Source organism: Nomascus leucogenys, chromosome 13 (assembly GCF_006542625.1).
Source record: "Nomascus leucogenys isolate Asia chromosome 13, Asia_NLE_v1, whole genome shotgun sequence".
NCBI classification, from domain to species: Eukaryota; Metazoa; Chordata; class Mammalia; order Primates; family Hylobatidae; genus Nomascus; species Nomascus leucogenys.
In genome coordinates this window covers 21,917,354-21,941,608 of record NC_044393.1, presented here as the reverse complement: position 1 = coordinate 21,941,608, position 24,255 = coordinate 21,917,354, and the positions used below count along the sequence as shown (strand labels likewise).

The 24,255-nt window shown below is 47.4% G+C and overlaps 1 protein-coding gene across 4 annotated transcripts in view; it reads right to left on the bottom strand.

Annotated features, from left to right (window-relative positions):
• The window catches only part of PTPRT (protein tyrosine phosphatase receptor type T), a 1,129,549-nt gene that overhangs the window by 18,386 nt on the left and 1,086,908 nt on the right, over positions 1-24,255 (bottom strand). For all 4 annotated transcript variants that reach the window (XM_030825446.1, XM_030825445.1, XM_030825447.1 and 1 more), the window contains 5 exons: positions 19,454-19,608; positions 16,031-16,166; positions 13,818-13,967; positions 11,382-11,555; positions 7,705-7,836 (listed from right to left, as the gene is read on the bottom strand). In XM_030825446.1, coding sequence (XP_030681306.1) covers positions 7,705-7,836; positions 11,382-11,555; positions 13,818-13,967; positions 16,031-16,166; positions 19,454-19,608 — 747 coding nt within the window. The remainder of the gene's footprint in view (positions 1-7,704; positions 7,837-11,381; positions 11,556-13,817; positions 13,968-16,030; positions 16,167-19,453; positions 19,609-24,255) is intronic.

Genomic DNA, 24,255 nt, shown 5'->3' with positions numbered 1-24,255 from the left:
CCTGGGGAGGGAAAGCTTATGGTTTCTTAAGGCTCAGGAAATGTGAATTCTAGGAAGCCTACTTGCTTCTTTAAGATCATGAGGACCTAGCTGACCTAAAGGCCACACTTAACACTGAATGCAACCTTGACATTTTCTTCCTTAGATGGAAAACTTTTGAAGTTGGCTGATCCAAGAATAGATTCAAATTCTTCAGCCAAGAGTCTAGACCAACTGACTTTTTCCACCTCATTGCCTAGTAAGTACTCTCTCCTACCCTTTCTTTTCCAGTGGTCTGAGGGTGAAAGGTGATGCTGCCTGAAGGGAGGGCTTTGCCACTGCAGATACATACAGGTAGTGGCGATGAACACACTGGGGAGAGGAAGTCAGTCCAGTTGTTGTTAATGATTTAGAAATAATCATGCTTCTTCCAAAAAAACAGAGGGGACTTTTATTGTCTTTTGTCAGAACAAGTTAAACCAAGCAAAGCTTGTGAAGCCTGTGTGGATAGCCCTGGAACAGCTGCCATACATTATTCCACCTAGTGCTCTCCATAGCTGTTTGGGCCATGAAAAGATGTCCTTGGGAGGTGCAATTCACGTGTGATATATAACAAATGCAGAGGTAGCCTCACGCATTAAACATCTTTTTCTTGCTGATGGAATCAGAAAGCTTGTTAGTCACTGGAATAAACATGTTCTGATGAGTTGAATGAAAACTAGCATATGGGTCTATTTTTGGAATAAACATTTTTAGAGCATATTTCAGTGCACCTTAGTTATGCCTTTCTTTAATTAAAAATACTTTGATAAAATGGAAAGGCCAAGCAATATCATAGCATTAGAAATGAAGGACTCTATTTATTAAGGCCCCTGTGACCCCGAGTGAAGAAGTTAATCCCAGGCCACCTAAAGGTGAAGTGAATTGGTATTTTAAAGAGAGAAATGTAAGTTTCCTGAATTGTTTTTAAAATTCAGCATCAGTGATTATAAAATTCCTTTAAACAGATTCTATAAAGATCCAAAAATATATAATTGGCTTTGATACTGTGTCCAGTTAAGGAAGGCAGACTGTGAATGAACACATAAAGAAGACAGGGAGAGAGGGAGAGAGATTCACACATCTCTCCTCAATGCATCCTCCCAGTAGTCCCATGAAGCTCCATAATACGATCTCCACATAGTGGGTGGAAACTTGCTCTTATAACAGCTGCATCAGAATTTGTTTCGGGGAAGAAAGGGTTGGAGTTTAGGAACATACCTACAGAAGAGTCTTGGGGCAGGAGGCAAGGCTCAGAGCAGGTTTTAGAAAGAGGTACTAAGGAGATGGCTAGATTTTGCAGCTTAAGAAAGGAACAACTTTTGGGGAGAGGGTGGAAGAGCTGAGAAGGGAGGGATGGGAAAGGAGGTAAACAGGGGAAAAAATGGTTTGGTTAACAGGGTCAGGGGAAGATGTGTTACTGCTAGTGAGAGCTGAGGAGGCAAGGTGTGGCTTCAGAAAGAGGATGTGTGATGTTCAACTTTAAGTCATGGGCATTGCTGGGATATGAAGCTCATATTTCTCCAATTAAAGCCTCAGCTGAAACTTGGAAGTAAACATGAGAATACAACCCCCTCAGAATTCTCAGAAGTATTGGGGATGGACATTGGGTTTTCCGACAGGATGGGGAGTAGGGAACAGAGCAAATTTTATTTAAATCTTCAAAGACAGAATGAACTTGGCTAACATCTAGGTTATAGTAATCTAACAAATGATAACATTAAGACTTGGAGAAAGTAAAGGAACTGGCCCAGGGCAACACAGTGAGTAAGTACCAAGGCTACAATTTGAACTCAGGTCTCTTGACCCCAGGTTTCTTTTTTACTGTTACCCCTACCATTTTGGTGGGGACAGAAACAGAGACACAGCCCCTTGCAAAGTCAGACCTGAGGCTGGCTGAGATGCAGGTTGGGTATTTTGCATATTTTGCTGGTGTGTTAGGCTGTGTTTTCACAAGCCTAGACTAAAAATGGGGATATTAGGTGTTGCTATTTGCCCTAGAGGCACAGTGGCAGCAAGAGACATCTCTGAAATAGCACCCTGCTTTTCTCCTGGAAGAATGAGGAGCTTGCCTCTCTCACTTCCATGGGAATCCATCACAGCCCCCATTATCCTTGCACTCAGGCACCCTCACCTTTCCAAAAGGCTTCGCATCCCTGATCTCTCAGGCTTTCCACAGTGGGAGCCCCAGAACTGAGCAATTCAGCTTTTATATAAGTTGTGGACTCTTATTTGTTTCAAAGGAAAGAAACATCCCTGTATGCTCCATACACCAGGTGCCATAGCACATTCATAGGTCTCAGGGGTTAGGATGTGGACATCTTTGGTGGGGCCATGATTCTGGCCACCACACAGCCCCACCCTCTGGCTGGCATGGAGGATCTCCTGAGCTCTCTAAACAGTATGGTGAGTGAGTGTGGCATGACTGCAAGGAGGGCTTCTTTCTGGTGTCTTTCTGGTGGTCCGTAGAGACCACAAAGATGGAAAAGATCTTGTCAATGCTGTTGGATGTGGTTGAAAATGTTCTTTCTGCTGAGTCTGAGAAGTGACAGCATGCTTTGCTGGCTGGCGTGGTTCTAGGATTTTATCACACAAATCTGACCACAGACATTTGGAGTCCTAAAGAGTTAGAAAACTCTAAAGTTGAATGCAAAGTTTGAAAGCCTTTATTCTGAGCCCTCATTGATCATAATTACCTTTGAACAGCAACCACTGCAGAGAATGAAAGAATATTTGGGGCTGATTGAATGAAGTAGTGTAAGATTCTGAGCAGGGCAGATTTGGCCAGCAGTGCAAAAAAAATAAGGCCCCGTGAGAGCTTACACCCTCTTCTTATTTTGCTGCAACTTACAGGTAGCCCTGCCCAATCCCCAACATACGCCCTTACGGTTCCCAGGCAAACCACAGGAGATGGCATCGGTCCTCTCAGGAGTGACCTAGCAATGCTCAGGTCCTAAGGCAGACCTGTCCATGTTGCCAGGCTGGGCTAGCTTGGAGGCTGCCTCGGCATGAGCATGCAGGCAGACAGATGCTGACGCCACTTCAAAGAACCGCCCCTCCAGGTGCCGAGGGCGGCTTTTCTGATGCTCATGCTATGTCATTGTTTATTTTCATAAGGCGCCCAGCTGCTGCGGTGATGATATTTATATCAATAAGTGCTCTATTCATCTGCCGGTTTCAGGGAATGCTTGCCAGCTGCATATGGCAGCCAACCTCAGGGTACTTCTGAGCCTGATGTTTTTGCATTTAGAGAATCAGTTCTCAAACTCTGTACCAACATCTGGGCCCGAAAGATTCTTCATTCACCCAGGACCCACCCTGAAAGGGGGAGCTATAGCCAATGACCTTGACTTTGTTTCAAAGGTTTTATATGTCCCAAAGTGAAGTTCTTTGAAAGTCATCCTCTGTGCCTGAGCTCTGGTTTTGCAGAAAGGGATGTTGAACAAGAGAAGAGCAAACAGGGTTTTGCAGGCCAGACTTCACGCCTAGGCTCATGAGCTGAGTTCACTGTTTTATTTCTTCAGCCAAAAGCATAGGGTGGTGATGCCTTCAGACTCCAAGACTCTGCAGGGAATGTTCCAGAACTCTGTTTTATGAGAATTCATTTATTTTTTATAGTTATCTTGGTTTCTAACCTTCTATTGCTCAGACCCCAATCCTTGGAATTATCCTTCATTCCTCCTTTTTTTTTGACAGGGTCTTACTCTGTCACCCTAGGCTAGAGTGCAGTGGTGTGATCACAGCTCTCCACAGCTTTGATCTCCTGGGCTCAAGTGATCCTCCTGCCTCAGCCTCCCAAGTAGCTAGGATTACAGGTGTGGACCGCCATGCCCAGTTCATTTAAAATTATTTTGTAGGGCTGGGCACAGTGGCTCATGGCTGTAATCCCAGCACTTTGGGAGGCCAAGATCGGCAGATCACCTGAGGTCAGGAGATCGAGACCAGTCTGGCCAACATTGTGAAACCCCATCTCTACTAAACATACAAAAAATTAGCTGGCTGTGGTGGCTCACACCTGTAATCCCAGCTACTTGGGAGGCTGAGGCAGGAGAATTGCTTGAAGCCAGGAGGCAGCAGTGAGTTGAGATTGCGCCACTGCACTCCAGCCTGGGCTACACGGTGAGACTCCATCTCAAAAAAAAAATTCTTTTGTAGAGACAGGGTGTCACTGTGTTGCCCAGGATGGTCTTTAACTCGTGGCCTCAACTCCTGGCCTCAAGTGATCTTGCTTCCTTGGCTTCTCAAAGTGCTAAGTAAGATTACAGGCACGCCTGGCCCTTGATTCCTCTTTCTCTCTCTTATACCATAGTCAATCTGTCTGGATGTGTTGTTGGCTTTACCTTCAGAATCTACCCCCCAGTTCAACCAACCTCACCTGCCACCTGAATTATCACAGTAGTCTCTTGTCTGTTCTCTCTGCTTCTATTTCAGAAACCACTCTTCCCCATCCTTGCCAACAATCTATTCTCAACACAGCAGCCAGAGGGATGCTTTTATTAAAAAAGGCAAATTATGTTGCTCCTCTGCTTCAAACATGTGCATGGCTCCCTGTTTCTCTGACAGTGAAAGCCCAGTTCTTCTATGTCTTCCATGGCCCTCTGACCTCACCTTCCACTGCTTTCCCCACAGTTGTGCTGCTCTGCCCATGGCCTCTCTGCTGTTCCTCAAGGGCACCAGGTGCGTGCCTACCCCACAGCCTGGGTGCAGGTGTTCCCTCTGCCTGCAATGCCCCCCTGAGAATCACATGGCTCACTCTCACCTCCTTCAGGTCTGTGTTCAAATGTTTTCTTCTCCATAGGGCCCACCTTGACAATCCTATTGCAATGACATCCTATGTCCCAGATCCAGCGTTCTGATCTTTACTACCCTGCCCTCTTGTTTGCCTTTTTCCAAACACTCGTGTCACCCTTCTAACTTATAATTGAGCACATTAGAGGGTGTATGTTGCTTATTATCTGTCTCCTGCTTTAGAATAGAAGTTGCATGAGAGATGGGAATTTTTTTTTATGCCTCGCTTTGTCTGTGTTGCTCAGTGATGCATTCCAAGCACCTAGAATAGCTTCCAGCAAATAGCAGATGCCCAACAAATATGGGTTGCCTGAATCAATGGACTCTCTCTGGAACGTCTCTCACAGGCACATCCCAAGGTGCACTCAATTTCATCCCCTGCTCATCTGCTCTTCTCGCTGCCTTCCCCTACCTTCCTGACTTTCATATTTTCACCAGTTATATCCCCAGATGCCTAATTGCCCAGACTCAACATCCTGCCATTATCTGCAACTTTCTTTCTTATTCACCTCCCACCTGCACGTGCTCCCTAAACCTTAGGGACTTAAGTCTGGAAATGTTTTCACATCCAATTCCAGTCCTCTCACCTCCTGGCCACTTCTGCAGTTCAGATAACTACCTTTATTTTCTGCACATTTGCAACATTCTCCTCCCTGGTCTCCTGGTTTCCAGATCTTTCCTCCAGCTTTTTACCTGCACTGATCCCCAGACCTGGCTTTCTTTTTATTCTTACCTTTTTTTTGCAATTTTTATTTTATGTTTTAGTTTTTAAGAGATGGGGTCAGCCAGATGTGGTGGCTCACGCCTGTAATCCAAGCACTTTGGGAGGCCAAGGCAGGTGGAACACTTGAGGTCAAGAGATTGAGACCAGCCTGGCCAATATGGTGAAACCCCGTCTCTACTAAAAATACAAAAATTAGTTGGGTATGTTGGCACACGCCTGTAATCCCAGTTACATGGGAGGCTGAGGCATGAGAATCACTTGAACCTGGGAGGCGGAGGTTGCAGTCAGCCAAGATCGCACCACTGTACTCCAGTTGGGATGACAGAGTAAGAGTCAGTCAAAGAGTCCTGGGTTCTTGCACTGTCACCCAGGCTGGAATGCAGTGGTGGGATCATAGCTCACTTGAGCCTTGCAGTGCTCAAGCAATCTTCCCGCCTCAGCCTCCTGAGTAACTGGGACTATAGACACACGGCACCATGCCTGGCTAATTAAAAATTTTTTTTTTTTTTTTTTTTTTGTAGAGACAGGGTCTCATGGTGTTGCCCAGGCTGGGCTTGAACTCTTGGCCTCAAGCAATCCTCCTGTCTTGGCCTCTCAAAGTGCTGGGATTACAGGCATGAGCCACCATGCCTAGCCTCTAGACCCATCTTTCTAACAGGAATCCTGGCTGTGTTATACTACTGTTAACCCTCCCGTGTTTCACCTTCCTGCACAGAAAGTATTTCTAACTGTGCTCCTCCAAACTCCAGCGGTCCCACAAAGGACCGACCCCTCCAAGGGCACCAGGAGAAAATGAGACAGCAGTGTGGGTGGAAGCCCAACCCCTGCCTACTGCTTCATCATGAGCAGCTCTTGGTCATCCCTGTTTCATACCTTGGGCTTGCATGAAAGATTTTATTCATAGAAAGGACTCTGTTGCTTACAAAGTAAAAGTCTGAAGCTTGCTATGCTGCCAACCAAGACCCAAGCTCCTTAGCCTGGCACAGGGACCTCTCTGCAAGCTGGGCTCTGCTGCATTTCTCAGCCTCACTACATTCTTCTCCTCCTGATATTCCCCTAGGTCCCAGCCACACTGGAACATAAACTGTTCTGCAAATAAGTCTATGTATATTCATCCCCTGCCTCGCTTTTGCCTCTGCTGTTCCCTCTGCCTGAAATGCCTTTTCCCAGTGAGTTCAGCCTCCATATACCTAAAGCTCCTCTGCCTTCTTCAAGGCCAAAGTCACCTTCTTTTTGAAGTCTTCCCTCACCCTCTGGGCAGAATTAATTGCTCCCTGCTCCTGGCCAACACAGCACTTCACTGCTGACCTCTATTATAACACAGCCACACGAGGTTGGGACAATTTGCTCATCTGTCCCTGGAGCAAGACCATGAGCTTTTGGAGGGCTGAAACTATAGCTCAGGTCTGTTTAAAAATTTTTTAAATTCCCACCCAAGGCCTGCACAAGGCCAGCTTTCACATGGGAATGCGATATTACTTTAAGTTTTATTTAAGGCAGTGAAAGGATAGATTTTTAAAAATCTGAAGGACGATTCTCAGCTCTTCCACCCCAGAATGGCTGCCCTGGCATAGAAACTGTTCCAAGATACATGTCCTGTGTCCTGAGTATGGGGATATGCTGTAGGCACATGATGCTTGGAGCTATCAGACCAGAGGCGCTAAGGCAGGAAGCCTGCCAGGACACGAAGGTCAACCATGAGGAACTGGGGCTTGGTGGGGTGGTCAGTGGGTAAAGTGTCCAAGGTTCAAGTCCCAGGCTCTGTCTGTACAGGCTGCATTGCAGAGGGGGAAGGGAGTGTGGCCAGGCATCTGGGTATTATTCAGGGCTGTAGGTGCTCAGTGCTGGGGGAGGCAGCCTCCTAGCTCTGCAAGATCTACATGATTTGGAGCAAGACAATAATCAATGATTGTGAGATGGAACAACAGAGTCTGGTCCCTGGCGGGGAGTTGCACAAAGCCCATAGGCAGGGGGAGTCTTTGCTGGAGGTCTGGGGGTGACAGGACCCTCTGTAGGCAGCAGAATGGCTTGTCTGATGCTCATGGCCAGACAGTGCTTATTACAGGACAGCTAGCTAGGGCAGATGTGGCAGGCACCAGCTGTCAAGGGCTCTCCCTCCAGGTTTAGAGCATGGCCCCCCGACCCACCTAGGGCTTGGCTCGGCCTCCTCCTACCTGGGCAGTGTCCATCTCATTCAGCATCACCACAGAGGAGCAATTGTAATCGAACACCAGCCTCCAGAAGTCTGCCACGGTGTTGGGTAGAGGGTGCTGGGTGACCACGAAGGCGGCAGGCTGCTTGTGGCTCTGACAAAGGAATGACACAGGCTTTGTAAATTACACATCCATCTGCGATATTCTGATGATGATGAGGCCGGGACTGAGGCCAGAGGCTCCGGTGTCTGCCAAATAGATTAAACAAAACACCTGCCTGTTCTTTTATCTCTCCATGCCCTGGCGGCAAAGGGGACCTTCTCATAATGAACACATTCTCCTCCAAACTAAGACATTTCATTAGGAAAGTGTCACTGGGATGGGATTATCCAAATAAATTATTTGTGCCTTGGAGCTCAGCAAATAATCATAATTACAATATGAAATGAAAGATTTTAGATGCAGATTTGTTGCTCTGCTGGTCAAGACACCTCTTGGGATATGAGGGATTGGCCGCGTCCCTGTGCCCATGATGCTGGGTGAGGTTTTGGGTCGGCCTGAGGCTGAGATTCTCCCAAAGGGGCAGGCTCCCTTCTGCCTCCAGGCTGGAATGAGGGGCTGAGTTGGCCTGGCAAGGTGGGCACTGTGTCCTGTGAGTCAATGGGGCAGTGGAAAGTACACATGTATTATTAATAGTCAGGTAGACCTGGGGTTCAAGTACAGCTTTACCACTTGTAAGTTATGAGTCATCCATCTGTCCGTCCATTTGCCCATTTATTCATTCATCCATTCATTCAAACTTCATTTGTAGAGTGCTTTTTTTGTTTTTGTTTTTTTTTTGGCGGGGTGGGTGCTAAGTACTGGCAAGTTATCAGATGATTCCAAAGCTCATGTTCTTCACCTGGAAAACGGAAATCATAAATCCAAAGGAATGATGCCACAGAGATCGAATGAGATTTGCGTGTGAAAAGGCCAGCAAACAAGAGGCGGAATGTAAGCCTACTGGCAGGGCAGAAATGCCCCTGACTTTGTTTTACGTCCTTGGCAGTGGTATTGTCGCTGGCACATGCTAGACAGTGCCACTCCAGTGAATAAGACAATAAATTAAGTCCCATGTTGCAGATAGATAGGGAAACAGAGGCCCAGAGAAAATGGCCTGGTGGGGGGTCTGGCAGCTTCAACCAGGGCCCTGTTTTCTGCCCACCCTGAAGTCATGTGTTTGAAAAGATTGGAAAGATTCTCCACTTCATTAGTGGCTCATGCACTCGATATGTTTTCTCAAGAGATGGTTTCTGTGGGAGTTACAGCTGTTTTCAGTGCAGTTACAAGCAAGAGGGAAGAGGGCAAAGACCCTGGAAAAAGCAGGACAAAGCCTTGCAAACATGGATGTCATGCGTGCATTGGCTGGGGGGGCCCTTCTTCCGAGGGCCTTTTCCTGGCCAGTAGAATGTTCAGAAGAGGGGTCTGGGTGGGCAGAGGCAAATAATTTATTTTCCAAAAGCCAAACTCTCTAGCTGTAGACAGCATCGTCTTTGAGCCATTTCCAGACATGGAAAAACATTGATTGAGGCTTTGAAAGTTAACAGACTTGGGGCTCCAATCCTTGGCTCCCATTTCTGAGCTACTTGACCTTGAGCAAGTGATGAAAATACTCTGACCCTGAGGACCTCATCAGAAAATGGGGATGAGAATACCCACATGCAAAATGGGACAGTGCAAGTCCAGGGCCCGACATGGTGCCCAACACTTAGTGAATGTTAGTTTTCTTTTCTTTTTCCCTGTCTCTGTGATAAATGCTCTATTAGGCCAGCACGCCTGACAAAGCCTTATCTGAAAATATGTTCCGAGATCCGTGCTCCTGCCGGGTTTCAGGGATCAGCTGGCAATCCATTTCATGGATAACATCATCCTTTACCAGGGGAAACATTAAAAATTAACCCAGAGGACTTCATATTTTTCTGCTAGGAGCAAAGCTGCTATGGTTACCAGATAATGCACCGACTGGGCTGGAATACAGATAAGGACTTTTTTTTTTTTTTTTAATATCAGAAAGGCAAAGGCCCCAGTGATGGCTCACAGGAGAAATGCCCTGTGGACAAAGAGAATACAATCAGCATCAGAGCTTGGCAGAAGGCATTTGACTCCAGGCAGTATCTAACCTATTTAACCTATTAAGTAGAGGCCAGGAGCTTGTTTGATCTTTGCCTGGATGAGGAAGGCGGGGAGGGGGTGTTGGGAAGAAGTGGGAGACAAAGCTGGGAGGAAATTGGAAGTATGGGTGCACCCCTAGGCTCCATTTCTCACCACACTCAAACACACATAATGCACACCTACATGCACACATACACATACATGCACTCATTGACTTTAGAAGGCTCTAAGCTAATGCCAAAGGTCTTCTCTCCACCTCTAGCTACTTGCTATGACCAAGCCAAGACTCCCTGATTCTGAACCCGGAGCTGGGGTTTTTACAGAGGATATGGGCACTCTGTGGACAGAGGCCAGGGCAGGCCCCTAGAGAGCTGGGATAGGCATTGACCTTCCATCACCTTCCTGCCTGTAACACCCAGACCCTTGGGGAGAAACTTCAAGAGGATTAGAGGTCAGAGAAGTTGTTGGCCTTGACCCCAGGAGAGAGCATCCCATGTTTCTGTCTCTTCTGAGTGAGATAGGAGGGCCACATGGGCTAGATGGATGTGAACTCAGATGGGCTGGGGAGGGGAAGCTGGAAGAGCCCATTATAATCAGGCAATGGTGTTCTTGGTTTTGAGGCTCAGGAGGTGAGGTGTTTGCATCTTATTGGATCCAGCAAATTGCGGGGAGGCTCAAGAAATGAATTCCAGAGTGTGACCCAGGAGCTCTGTGTGTGGGCTGTGCCACTAGCTCCCTGGGTGACCTTGAGCAAGTCTCTTTCTCTCTCTGGCCTCCATTTTCTCTGCTGAAAAGTACATGGCTGGGAGTAGATGGTCCATAGTTCCTTCCTGCTGCAAACACCTGTACACCTTAATCAGAAGTATCCAAAAAACACAGGGGAGAAGCCTAGGCTCACTGGCCCAGGAACATGACCCAAATCCCAAACCAGGGCAAGGTGAAGCCCCTTCCTGGACCTGATGACAAGAAAGCAGGGGGCAGTGCCCCTCACAGGACAGCCAGGAACACAGCCCGCTTCCACCCCATGCTTGTTTTAGTGCTTCCCACTACTTTCCCAATAACCATTTAGTGAGCCCCTACTGTGTGCCATCCTCATTTCTGTCTCCACACAGGAGTTATCTGGAACCTTCATGGGAGCTACCAGAGGGCAGAACCTGTGTCTGCACCATCTTATGTTCCTAGGCTCAGGCTAAGGCCCAGCATAGAGAACACTTGCTTTACTAAACTTCAGGCTGAGAGTCGGCTCTGTGGGGAATGGAAGAGGTTGCTAGGCAGGCCTGTAGACTTGCCATGGTGTCATGGGAGCCACCTTATGCTTCTGGTCTATTCTTTCCAGGCTCTTTGTATAAGAAAAGGAGCTAAGAGCCCAGCTTGTGTCTAGGTTTGGACCAGAGCCTTCAGGGGAACAAAGGTCCTTGGGACCAGTAGATCAGAAGCAGGGGGGCTGGCTGGTGGGGTCAGGGCCCTGAGGTCCAGCCACCTCCATCTCAGGAATAATATTTGCCCTAGAATGCCAGCTAGGAGGTTTCTGCCCGGGCTCAGCTTACATCCATCAGTGCTGCGTTGATGTAATTGCTGGATTCTCCGTCCACTGAGATGAGGAAGGGCAGGCAGCGGTCCAGAGGCAGCACGTCCATGCTTCGATTCTTATCATGGTTCCGGGGCAGAAGCCCAATGCTGCAGTCCTCGGGCCGCACACGGGGTGTCACAATGTTGAGGGTCTGTAGGGCACAAAGGTGAATAGATAGGCCCTGCTCATACGGCTGCCCCTGAGCGTAAGAGACAGTAATGTTCCAACTCAGCCTAACTCGCCTATTTCCACCCTCTAAGCGCAGCCCCACTCTCCCTTTCCCAGGACCCATTTCTCTTCCATGGTGATGTTCTGTCCTCTCCTGCTCCCTGCTATAGGGTGTGTGAGCTGTGTGACACCTTCAAAACGCCAAGGCTGCAGAAGCAGCGCACCCACACACAGGCTCAGACACAGTCTCATAGTACCTGCCAACCAGATGAACTAAGTGGTTCAGCTCAGCCAGTGCTGCATTAAAGGGTGGGCCAGCCAGGAGGGCATACAGAGGGGTGGGGGTAGGGAATTCCTACTGAGGGCTAAACATCACTTGCGTTGTCATGGAATGGGGGAAATGATTTACCAGCACTCTTCTCAGAGAGAAAGCTGTCTGAGTATGGAGGGATGCCTAGATGGCCTGCTCAGGATAGATGAGAGACCTCCGAGGGGAAACCCTAACAGGTCTGGGAAATTGCTGTGTTTGGACTCTGCAGAGTAAATCTTGCAAGTTTGAGGCCAGAGCTGAACTGCTCCATCCAATGGACTAGATGTTACGTGCAATGACCAGTGTTCTGTACCCTCCATCCTTCCCTCATTCAGCCCTCTGTCTCTACTTCAAATCAATAATGGCTATTTGTTTTAGGGATTGCTAAGGTGTTGGCCTGCCTGGGATATCTGCCCATGGAACAATGGGCCTGGCATTTGCCCACTGACTTGAAGCAAGACCTGGAGCTTCCTTGCTTTCTCATACCTGGTTCTCAGCTCCTGTTGCCCAGGTGTAATTCTGACACTGGTCTTGGGATAAAGGGCTGGACTCTGGCTTTACCTTACTTAGTGATTCATGTCCAGGCTTCTTAGACCAATCAGTGTTGCCACAGCTCTGACCATATGGGCTTCCAGGTGTGGATCTGGTATACCTGAGCTATGTTCTAGGACAGTACTTCTCAAAGTTTAACGTGCATACAAATCACTCAGAGATCTTGTTAAATTGCAGGCCCTCATTCACTATGTCTGGGCCAGGTCCAAGATTCTGCATTTATAACAAGTTCCCAGGTGAAGCCAATGCTGCTGGTCTCCAGACCACAGGTTTTTAAATTTTATTTTTTTATTTTTTTGAGATGGAGTCTCACTCTGTTGCCCAGGCTGGAGTGCAGTGGCACAATCTCGGCTCACTGCAACCTCCGCCTCCCAGGTTCAAGTGAGTCTCCTGCCTCAGCCTCCTGAGTAGCTGGGATTACAGGTGCACGCCACCATGCCTGGCTAACTTGTTTTGTATTTTTAGTAGAGACAGGGTTTCACCACGTTTAGTCAGGCTGCAGACCACACTTTTAGCAGTAAGAGTCTACTGAAAAAATACTGAGAGGACCTGAGTCCCTCCAGGGATGAAGGAGCATGAAATTCACACCCGTTTGTATAAATTTGTCTCCATTCACAACTTGGACTAGAACTGAGTAAGACCTCAGTTAAAAAACATATTCATAGTTAAAGACAAGCACCAGCAATCCCTGAGTGCGTAGTTGCTCATGGCTGTGCATTTTGTGTTCTGAAATAGATTCTGCAGCTTCCTAGAGAAGCAGACACTGAAAGTGCATAGACAGATCAGTATTCCCAAAGAAAACCCCGCAAATGTGCACAGAGCCACTGAAGTTAGTTGGGTTACTGTTACGGACTAAATGTTTTCATCCCTCCCAAAATCCATGTCGGAATCTTAGCCCCCGATGTGATGGTATTAGGAGGTTGGGACTTTGGAAGACGTTTAGATCATGAGCATAGAACCCTCATGAACAGGATTAGTGCTCTTATAAGAAGAAACATGTAGGGCCAGGTGTGGTGGCTCACGCCTGTAATCCCAGCAATTTGGGAGACCAAGGTGGGAGGATTGCTTGAGCCCAGGAGTTGAAGACCATCCTGGGCAACATAGTGAGACCCTATCTCTATAAAAAACAAAAAAAGAAGAAACATGAGAGGTTGCTGCTTCTACTTTCCACCATGTGAATATGCAATAAGAAGATGGTTATCTGCCAGTCAGGAAGTGAGCCCTCCCCAGACACTGGATTTACTGGAAGCTTGATGTTGGACTTCTCAGCCTCCAGAAATGTAATGAATAAGTGTCTGTCATTTAAACTACCCAATCTATGGAAATTTGTTATAACAACCCAAACTGACTAAGATGGTCACTGAGCCTGGGATTTGCTCATACCTGAAATTCATCTTTGATTTGGCTGGAGTTCGTCTGGGGGTCCAGCCTGCTGATATTGTAGTAGAGAGAACGGAACTCACACACAGGGATGGCAGTGTTGCCACAGAGGCACGCTTCCAGGATGGCATCGTGCACAAACACATATTGCTCCTGCAAAGTCAGAAGAGAGGGAATGGGGTGCCAGGTAAGAACTGTGGCCTGGGAATTTACTGTCCACATTTAGTGTTGTGGCTATGAAGAACAGACATGATTTATCAATATATTACAGAACCCTTACTTTTTATACTGTAACCCAAAGGGCCAAATTTCCATGTTTCCTAATGATCACCTGAGCTATGGTGGGTCTTGTTTCTTATAGAAGATGGAATAGCATAGTCACTGATAAAATCAGAAACTTCTAGACATGCTGTAGCAGGTGCTCTTGGTGTCCAGCCCATGTCCCCTCAGCTTTCACCTTTACCTAAGGAAGGCTGCTTGCTGCAGACACCTGTGATTCTCTGCTGAAGGCAGAGAGGATACTTGGGCTGTGTGGAAAGTAACCCTCAAGCAATGACAGATGGAGAGTTGAGGATAGAAATCTAAGTTCCTTCTCCCTTTAGGTAGCATCACTTGGACATGCATGTGTCTCAGAGTTCCCCAGCAGAATTGGGCTCCAGTTGTCTACAGTGTTTAACAGCTTGTTGAAGTAGCCTTTGTTTGTTTCCTTCCATGTTCTGCCTCACTTTCCCATTCACCAGCCAGTGTGTCTTGGGATTATCTTCCAAGCAAATTATTTGCCCGCAAATCTTTGTCTCACAATCTGCAACTAAAACATGTGTCATATCTTCTCCTATCTCAATTCTTTGTACCTGCGGTTCTCTCCTCCTGAAACTCCACTCCCTCTTTTCCATATCTTCAATGTTTCATTCTTTCTGGAAAGCCATCTGTTAATCCACCAGGCAGAAGTTGGTGTTACTTCTAGGCCCTAGATAAATGTTTGTTGAGTGACCTTTTCTGCAGAACTTGGTCAGTTTCTCTATAAAGAGTGGTTTTCCAGATGCTATGTGATGCATCTGCATTTGCATATGTCTCCCTGTATGTCTGACTGCAACCAGCAAGGCTGGCTTCTGCATGCATGAACCTAGGAATAGATAAAGCATCCCTCTTGGCTTTAGTGCTAGAAGCCTGAAGACTGGCCTGTGTGAGTTAGCTCAGAGCCTATGTGTGTAAACCAATCAATGGTGGTATTCACTGCAGAGTCAGAGAGGCTGGCTGTACCACAGCCATGGGTCACTTCCCTTTGCAGGATTGATGATGTGCACAGTTCCTTATCTGTCCCAGCTCTGATTGCCCAGGCACCCAGAGCCTTCACTAGAACAGAAGATGGGCTCATTACAGGAATGATAAATCAAGGCACAGAATGGGATAGGCAGAAAAGGCTACTTAGTGAGAGCGTGGTTCTGGTGAAAAAGCAGAGGCCTTTGGGGTCACATGGACCCAAGTTCTACCACAGTCTGGCATGTGAGGTCTTAGGGACACAATTTCTTAGTTTCTTCTTCGTTGATAAATTGGAGATAATACTAGGAGCTACACCATGGCTGGTTTGGAGGAGTAGAAACAATACCGTGACTAGAAAGAATGTATGCTGCCTGGCTCACGGTAGGTACACAACAATAAAGATTAATTCCTTTCAGTACTCTTAGGTTTGGGCTCTCCAACTGCACAGAGAGTTGCCCAAAGGTCTGCTTCTCCCTTGAGGGCAGAGGCTGTGTGTTGTCTCTTAAAATCCCCAGCACCCAGCTTAAATACTCAATTACTTTGTTGATTAAACCATTCCCTGCAGGGACTGAACCATTGCTTGGCACGTAGTGGTCATTGAATAAATGCCAATCCTTTTCTTTCCTTCTCTATCACTTCACCCAAAGCAAGAATACTATTCAAATAATCCCTGAAATTTGTCATTCTGTCCCTGCTTGGATGGCCTCAGAGATGGAGAACTCACCACCATTCTTCATTGATGGAACTCCCTGCACTGTAGACCTCCAAGGTTGGCTGGGGCACCCTAGCTTCCACAGTAGTCTCACCATAGTAAGCCACGTGTCTACTCCCTCCTGCTTCTCTCACACCCAGGTCCTTTCCATAGGATGCCCCTACCTATGGGTCTCTCAGTTCTATCATGTTTCTCCTTGGTCAGGGCTACAGGTGGCCAACTGTCTTGGTCCCCTAGGACTCACCTCTGTCTGTACCAGGTTGACCCTCTGGGCCCGGAGCTCACGCACGCAGTTGAAGATGTCCACCACCCCTTCATTCTCGGCCATGTCAAGCATGGTGTCAATGGCAATGAAGCAGCCAGTCCGCCCAGCCCCAGCACTGGAAGAGAGGTACGGTCTGTGTTAAGGAACTTCATTGGGGGAACCTGCCCTGGGGAGGCCCCTAGCATTCAACCATGTTCCCAAGGGTCCTGCTGGGAGGCTCTAGATTATGTGTTTCCACATTTCCTTTCTTAATATGTACAGTTTGTAATGCATGCGCAAACCACACGTATACATGCCATTGCCTTGTCTGATGGATAAAATAATACATCCATATAGCATAAAACACCTAGCATGGTTCCTGGCATGCTGGAGCTGCCTCATAGACATGTCTTTCCTATTTTCTACCCTTCTTTTCTCCTCTTTTTTCTTCTTCAGCAAATGGGTTGATGGATGGAAGCAAAGAAGGAGAGGAGAGAGAACAGAGGGGAGGTGAATGACAGGACAGAAACTAGAATCCTCCGAGCTGTCCCCAAGACAGAGAGTGGTTGGTGGAGCACCATGTTCAAAGGCCGGCCTCTGGCTCCATCTGCAGCTGTTTTCCTAGGATCATGAAGCAAGAGTGTCATGAAACTGGAGCAGCTGACCGTCCGGAGACCCTTGTCAGGGATCAAGTTTCTTGATATATACTTGATTTCTGGTCACTAGTGGCTTCTTTAGGAGAATCTCAGACCAAGTACAAAATAGCAGGGGAACTCATTGAGACTCTATGGGCCTTGGCCAGCCCTTTCTAGATCAGTGCTGGGCTCTGAAACATCAGTGCTGACCAAGAGGCACATAAGACATGTGCCTTACACGTGTGCAGTTTTGGATAGGAAGGCCGGGCAGCCTGTCAAGGAGGCCCCCTTCTGCTATGTTTTCACATCTTGCATTTCTCATGGAAACAAGTGTCTTTGTCTAACAATGTGGATGTCAAAAGAAACACAAAGAGGAAGAGAAATGGAACAAGACAAAAAAGCAATATTGGCTGATTGTAAATCCAAGGAGCACAGGCCAGTGCGGACCACTACCTACAACAATTTGGAAAGTACACCCATTGGAAACAGAGTCTTCATTCATGAGAAAATTTCATGGTTTGAATGAAGTCTGGCTTAAGTTTGCTTCAGAACCGACTCCCCAAAATCCAGATGTGGGGACTCAAGAGACTCGGCCTCTCTGTCTAGGCGGGGGTCACTCGTGTTTTTTCTTCAAAGTTCATATTCAACACGCTTTAGTATAAAGAACTAGCCCAATTTGGTTCTGAATTTTGGAACTATCAGCGGTGACCAAGTTGCCTAGTGTCTGTTAGCTTCAGATTTCTTATGCATTTAACATACCTCCCTGCAGGGTCCTTGTGAGGACAAAGCTGTGTTTATTTCGGCATCACATAGTAATTAAACACAGGATATTCAACAAGACCCCTAGGATTAAATCCTGGCTCTATTACTTACTAGCTGCATGACCTCGGGCAAATGACTTGACCTCTCTGGGTTTCAATACTCATCTATAAAATGATGTTGATAATAATTAATAGATCCACCTCACAGCATTAATAGCACAATATGTATAAATCGCATGAAATTACAATTAAAATGCATAATGCATATAAATTGCTTTGTGCCTGGATACATAGTAATTTCTCAATAAATAATGGCTATTATATTCAACAAATATTTATCAAAAATCTAACACGCAGTAGATGCTGGGACTAGGAGTGGGAATATGAAAACCTTGTTCCTTTCCTGAAGGATTAACAATCTGGGGAGGGGGAGAAAACATTAAGAGGCAGAGAATAATGATGATATATTAGAGTGCTTACTATATGTCAGGCATTCTCTCTTAGGCACTTAGTATACTTAGCCAACCCATTTGTTAATAATTTTCAGAATGGCCCCAGGAGTGGGTACCACTCTGCTCAGATGCATTAAGATGACCTGCTAAGGAGACACATACTGGCATAGAGCCATCATCATGGGCAGAGGGCCTGATAAAAACAATTGCCATTGTCTTTCTTTCTCCCTAACCCTTGATCTGGGTGCTCTTTGGGATATAGAGATGGGGGGTGTTAATGATCTATTGCCCTTCGATTGCTATGAGATATAAAGCAGAAAATACATGCAAAACACTTAGAGAGTCCAGGATTACCTCCTCATCCTCACTTGCCTTATCTGTGAAATGGGGTTGTGTAGCTACGATTGCTGGGAAGATAAATGGATGCTGTATGAGGACGGGGCTGGCTCTGAGACATCCACAGCTTATGGAGTCTTCCATGGTCTCTTGACTGACACAAACTGCCAGGGCAGGGATGTGATAACTCAAGCATCCAGGGTCTGAAAAGATGGGCTGCCCCAAGGTCATATTGGAAGAGAGAGGCATTGGGAAGGAGGGGGATGCCAGCTGGCCAGCCTTCAGGTCAGGAAGGCCATCCTCCTCCAATTCTGGACACCCTTGACAGGATACTTCATCTCCATTTGGGAGGATTTGAAGACGTGCCACTCATTCTCAATGTGACTTTCTAGGTCAGAGCTGAAAATACCTCTTCTCCATAATAAGGTAAAACCTGGTGCTGTCCATTTCTCTCTATGGGGGACCCTGCAGGCTGGCAAGTGATTTTGAAAATAATAGAAATGAAAAGAAGCATGCTTCCACCAAGGCGCCCTGTTGCCATGTCAAGGAGCTGAGGGCAAGTGTCTGGAGAAAAGCAAGTGAACTATCCCCACTCTGTGTTTACCTTCTCAGCACTTGAGTTTTTGTATCTGTAAAATGGGAATGTTAATGATGCCCACCTCTCAAGCCTGGACGAGAAGTAAATAATGTGGGTAAAGTGCACATGACAGACCTGGCAGATGCTGCTGGTGTTCAGCCTGCCTCCCTGGTGACTTCACTGTTTTCAGGCAACAACAGTAACAATGGCCACTACTCCTATTCCTCTTGTTAGATGCCCTTGCGACCAAGTCTCATCAGAAATTAAAGCATTGGGCAAGGGGGGACACAGGAAAAGGAGTGTCTAAGAGTAAAGCCACTAGAAAAGATAACATGTCCCTCCCAAGAAAGCCGAGCTGCAGAGGCACACTAGGGTAGGTGGAGGACATTTTTTTTTTTGAGACAGAGTCTTGCTCTGTCACCCAGGCTGGAGTGCAGTGGCGTGACCTTGGCTCACTGCAACCTCCCCTTCCTGGGTTCAAGTGATTCCTCTGCCTCAGCCTCCCAAGTAGCTGGGATTACAGATGTATGCTACCACGCCCAGCTAAGTTTTTGTATCTTTAGTAGAGATGAGGTTTCACCATGTTGGCCAGGCTGGTCTCGAACTCCTGACCTCATGATCTGCCCGCCTTGGCCTCTCAAGGTGAAGGACCTTTGACTTACCTGCAGTGGACCACTATGGGCCCGGCTTCCGGGGGGTTGAGGAACTTGACCTGGCGGACGAAGCCCAGAAGGCCAGTGGCGTAGCAGGGAACGCCGTGGTCAGGCCAGCTGGTGAAGTGGAAGAGGCGGAGCTCCCGGATCTCATGGTAGCCTTTCTGAGGAAAGAACGGGCCTCTGTTCTTCCAGCTGCTGCCCTCACATACCCAGCCCAGCAACACGTGGAGCCATAGCTGCTGCACCGAGGAACCTCCAGCAGGGACAGGGCCCTCACAGTGTTAATAGGTGTTACTGGATAGAGCAATTCTGTAATCAGTTACATTTGGGAAATGTGGGATTGTTAAAATGAAACCGATGGCTTCATTGCAGGATTTCTCAGTCTTGAGTGTGCTCATACACATTCTGAACGCCCAAGAGGGCCACAGAGCACCCTAGGAGACCTTCTTTTGTTTGCCTAGGGGATCATCTTTGACAAGTGTTTCATAGAAGGTGTATTGAGTAGAACAGATTTAAAGAAATGTTGGCCTTAAGGACCAAGTCCAAATTGTTTCCAGTGGAATCTGAGGCTTTCAGTGATTGAGGTCTGATATTCCGTAGTGTTCCAGCCTTGACTGTGATAGTCTGTGTGGCTTTCAAAGTTTATATAACTTAGTAGACTTCTTTATTAATTAGATTCTTACTTAGAATGATTGATTAGATAAGATGCAAAAAAACAAAGGCAGAGCTTCTCTGATTGATGGAGACAGAGTGGGGCCTAGAGCTCTGAGAGGTTCCCCTCCCCTTTCACACCCCTCCACCCCTCACAGAGACACACTCCGGGCCCAATAGTGGTTTTCTGACCATTCCATGGCCAGGTCACACTTCTAAGCCTTTGCTTAGACAGTTCCTGCTACCTACTATTTTTCTACTTAGCCATCTCCTGCAGATACCCAGAGAACACTGAACAGGAAGAGTCTGTTTGATTATTCATTCCTTCAGTGAAAAATCATCTACCAAGTGTGACCTGTGCCCAGCCTTCCCAGCCTTGTGCTAGGTACTAGGAAGGTGAGAATAAAAGCCACAGCTCCTATCCCTGGAACAGCTCACGGACTTGTCGGGGAGGCAGATGCCCAAGTGGGTAATTCTACTGAAGTGGATAAAGGAGTGCCTGCTAACCTGATCTGAGAAGAGAAATCCCCGAAGGCTTTCTGGAGGAGGTGATGCTTGACCTGAATCTTGAAACAAACTAATAGTGAAAATAATAGCTAACATTAACTAAGCATTTACTGTGTGCCAGTCTCTCTTCTGAACACTTCAACATGTTAACTTATTTAATCCTGATATAAATCCCTATATTTTTATCTCCATTTGATGTCAGGAAACTGAGGCTAAGCAAGGTTAAGTGACACACCCAAGGTCACAGTACAACTCGTAAGTTGTAAAGGGACCATGTGAACCCTGGCTGTCTGTCTCTACAGTCTGCACTCTTAATCATTCTAATATAGTGATGTGTGAGTATTATTACCCAGTTGATGGGAGAAGAGGAAGGGAATCCAAGGCAGGGGGACAGCATGGGCACAGGCCTGGGGACAGGGCTTAGCATGGTGTGTGCAGAGAATCACTAGCAACCCAGGGCAATGCAAGAGGCAAGTGGAAGGCAGGCCATGGGAGACCACAGGCCTGGGGGTGCAGGAGAATAGACGAGAGCTGGATCCCAGAAGGCCTTGAATCTACATTAAGGCCTTTGGACTTTATCTCAAAGGCATTGGGAAGCTACCGGGAGATTACACAGACGGTTCCACACAAGAGGAAGTGCATCATTAGACTTGCATTTTAGGAGGCTCTGTCCTGCTACATGAAGGATGGATTCAGGTGGGTGGATCGGGGGTTGCAGAGAGGGCACTATTGGTGCCCACTCAGATCCCCATCACTGGGCCAGTGGACTCATTGCCACCTGCTCTGAGTCGTGGCTGCACAGAGCTCACAGTAACCCTCTTCTGAAGAGAACTGTTCCCAGCTGAACAGAAACCCCCTCCCCTGGGGTGTGGCTGGGTGGGGCAGCATCCTCCAGTGACTGATAGTAGAGGGAGAGTGACCAATTGGCTTGCCACTTGCTCAGTTTGCCCAGGACTGAGGGGTTGCCTGGTACGTGGGACTTTCAGTGCTAAAACCAGTAATGTTCTGGGAAAAACAAATTTTTTCTACCCTTATGGGGGTACCTGAGGCCCCTTTGCCTCAAGGCTGGGCCAAGTGTGCAGTATCATTCATGTTCCAGGGCTCCCATGGGGTTAGGTGGAAGCAAGTCCCTGCTGAGGCCATGTCCTCACTCAGCTCCTTTCCCCACCCTGTCCTGGCTCTCTCACCACCTTCCCCCTGCAAACTCTCCCTCAACACACGAGCTAGGGCACCCAAATGCCTGCTGCTTCTGGCTCTGCTTCTGGGAAACCCAAACTAACATAGGGGCAGGACTAGAGGCAGACAGTCCTGTTAGGAGGGAGAAATCAGACGCCCAGATTAAGGCAGTGATGGATGAGCTGAAGTGAGAGAGGAGAAAGCTTCAAGAATACTGGGACTTTTTTCATGCCATCCTCCAAATCAATTCAGTCCCAAGAAGCCTTTCTTTGAGCTCTTCCCACCTGTGCTATGATGATTTATCAAGGATCCTCTCTCCCCGATGCAACTGTGCTGTCTTCAAGGGCAGACAGCACTCTGTGTTTATTATTTCCAGGTTCCCAGCTCAGGAACCGATTTTGAGCTAAAATCGCAGGTGATGTTTGCTGAGTGCCTGCCTGCGTGCTGTGGAGAGGCTGGCTAAGCCCAGTTAATCCTCAGAGGCCCTTGGGGTCTTTTAAGGGCATCTCCCTATGAGTAATATCTTCCCTCGTGGTTGTTTAAAAGACAAAGAAAATGTAACACGAGAAAGGACCTTAATGCCTCAACATGGTTTGCTAGCTGCAATTCCTCAAGGCCTCCCTGCCCATGTCCCCAGTCACTCATCCCATCCTTGGGCATTCAACACAGATGTGGCAGATGAGACTGGTACCCCACCTGGGTCCTCTTCCTTGGGCCTGTGCTCCTAGGCCTCAGCTGCAGGGACTGTTGGTTGCTACTGCCTTTCAATTGTCCCCTTCTCTGGAGACATGCCCTCAGCTGACAGGGGCTGGCCCACCCTGGAGGTTACCCCTCAGTGGATGGTCCACGGTGAGCAGACTGACTGATGTGGGAGCACAGAAGTCTGGCTTCCTCTCCTTAAGGGGGACAACTCTGTGGCATAGTTTATCCTTGGAGGTTCCCTGTGCATCAGCTCCAGGCTAGACTTCACTGGAGCCTCTGCCCTTGGTTGGTATCTTTCCTTCCCTCTCCTGCTTCCCACTCTCTCTTTGGAATTTCTCCTGGGAGAGCTCCCTTGATATACCTCATGTTCCTGAATCCTTGCCTCAGGCTCTGCTTCTAAAAAACCTGACCTAAGGCAGCACTGAAGTACCGACAGTTTCCTTCCTCTTAGTGGAGGGAGTTCACAGGCTTCGTGACTTTTTCACCCAAGACTACAGATTCAGATGAAAAAGACCCTGAGACTTTAGGAGCCTGGGGGTTGGAGGGGGAGCTGCCAGGGGCAAACAGTATGTCCTAGGCCACTCTGTATGCTGGAACGGTACTGTGTGCCTGCCAGGCTGTAGTCTGCAGAGCAGCCTGCTTTGGCCCTTGCAAGGACTTGTCGAAGCCTCAAGGGCACAGCTCTCAAAGCATGTAAGTCCCCAGTGCTTTTGCATCCTCAGGCCTGTGGTCACATTGTCTATTAAAGTGATTGGTTTTAGAGAAATGGAACCTATGGTGTAATGGAAAGAGAAATGCGTTACAGGAGCCAAGGTGTGAATCCTGGTTCTACCAACCTTGCAGCTGGGCAACTTTGGACAACTGATTTAAACTCTCTGTGTCTCAGTTTCTTCATATGTAAAATGGGGATAATAATAGCACTTGCCTTATAGGGTTGTTGGGAGGATTAACTGAGTTACTCTACGCAAAGCATTTAGAAAAGCACATGGTTCAGTAAATGCTCAGTAAGTGTTAGCTATCATTATGATATAATAGTAATGATAGAATAGCAGTGATTATATAATATGTAATAAATATATTTATTTGCAATCACATTCTTGCTCACCAAGCTTGTGCAGCCCTGGCCTCCTTTTAATGTCTAGACCAGCATTTCTCAACCTCGACACTACTGATGCCTTGGGCTGGATAATCCTTTGTTGTCGGGGGCTGTCCTGTGCATTGTGGAATATTTATAAGCATCTCTGGCCTCTACCCACTAGGTGCCAGTACCATCCTAACCCTTCTCCCCCAAGTTGTGTCAACCAAAAATGTTGCCAGACATTTACAAATATTCCTTGGGGGATCAAAATGCCCCCGGTTGAGACCACATGCTTTGAACAGGTTGAGATCATTTTTTCCCCTCCAGACTGCATGCTTTTTCCTTCTGCCTGGGATAGCTCTTCTTTCCTTTCTACCCTTCACTGGTTCCTCCTCCTTCATTCTCTGCCCAAATGCCTCCTCCGCTAAGAGGCCCTCTCCTACCACCCCTTCCTACTGTGGATTTCTGTCTCCATCCTTTGCATATTCCTGTGTGGCTTTTATCACAATGTGTTGTTATTTCATTGATTTGCTTATTGAATTCAGTTTGCCCCACCTACTAAATGTGGGATCCCTGGTAGCAGGACCCATGTCTGCCCTGATTGCTGATCTGTTGCTGGTGCCAAGCATGGGGCTGGACATAGAGCAGACCCTCAGTCACCACGTGTTCTGGATGAACAAACAAGCTGGCTCTC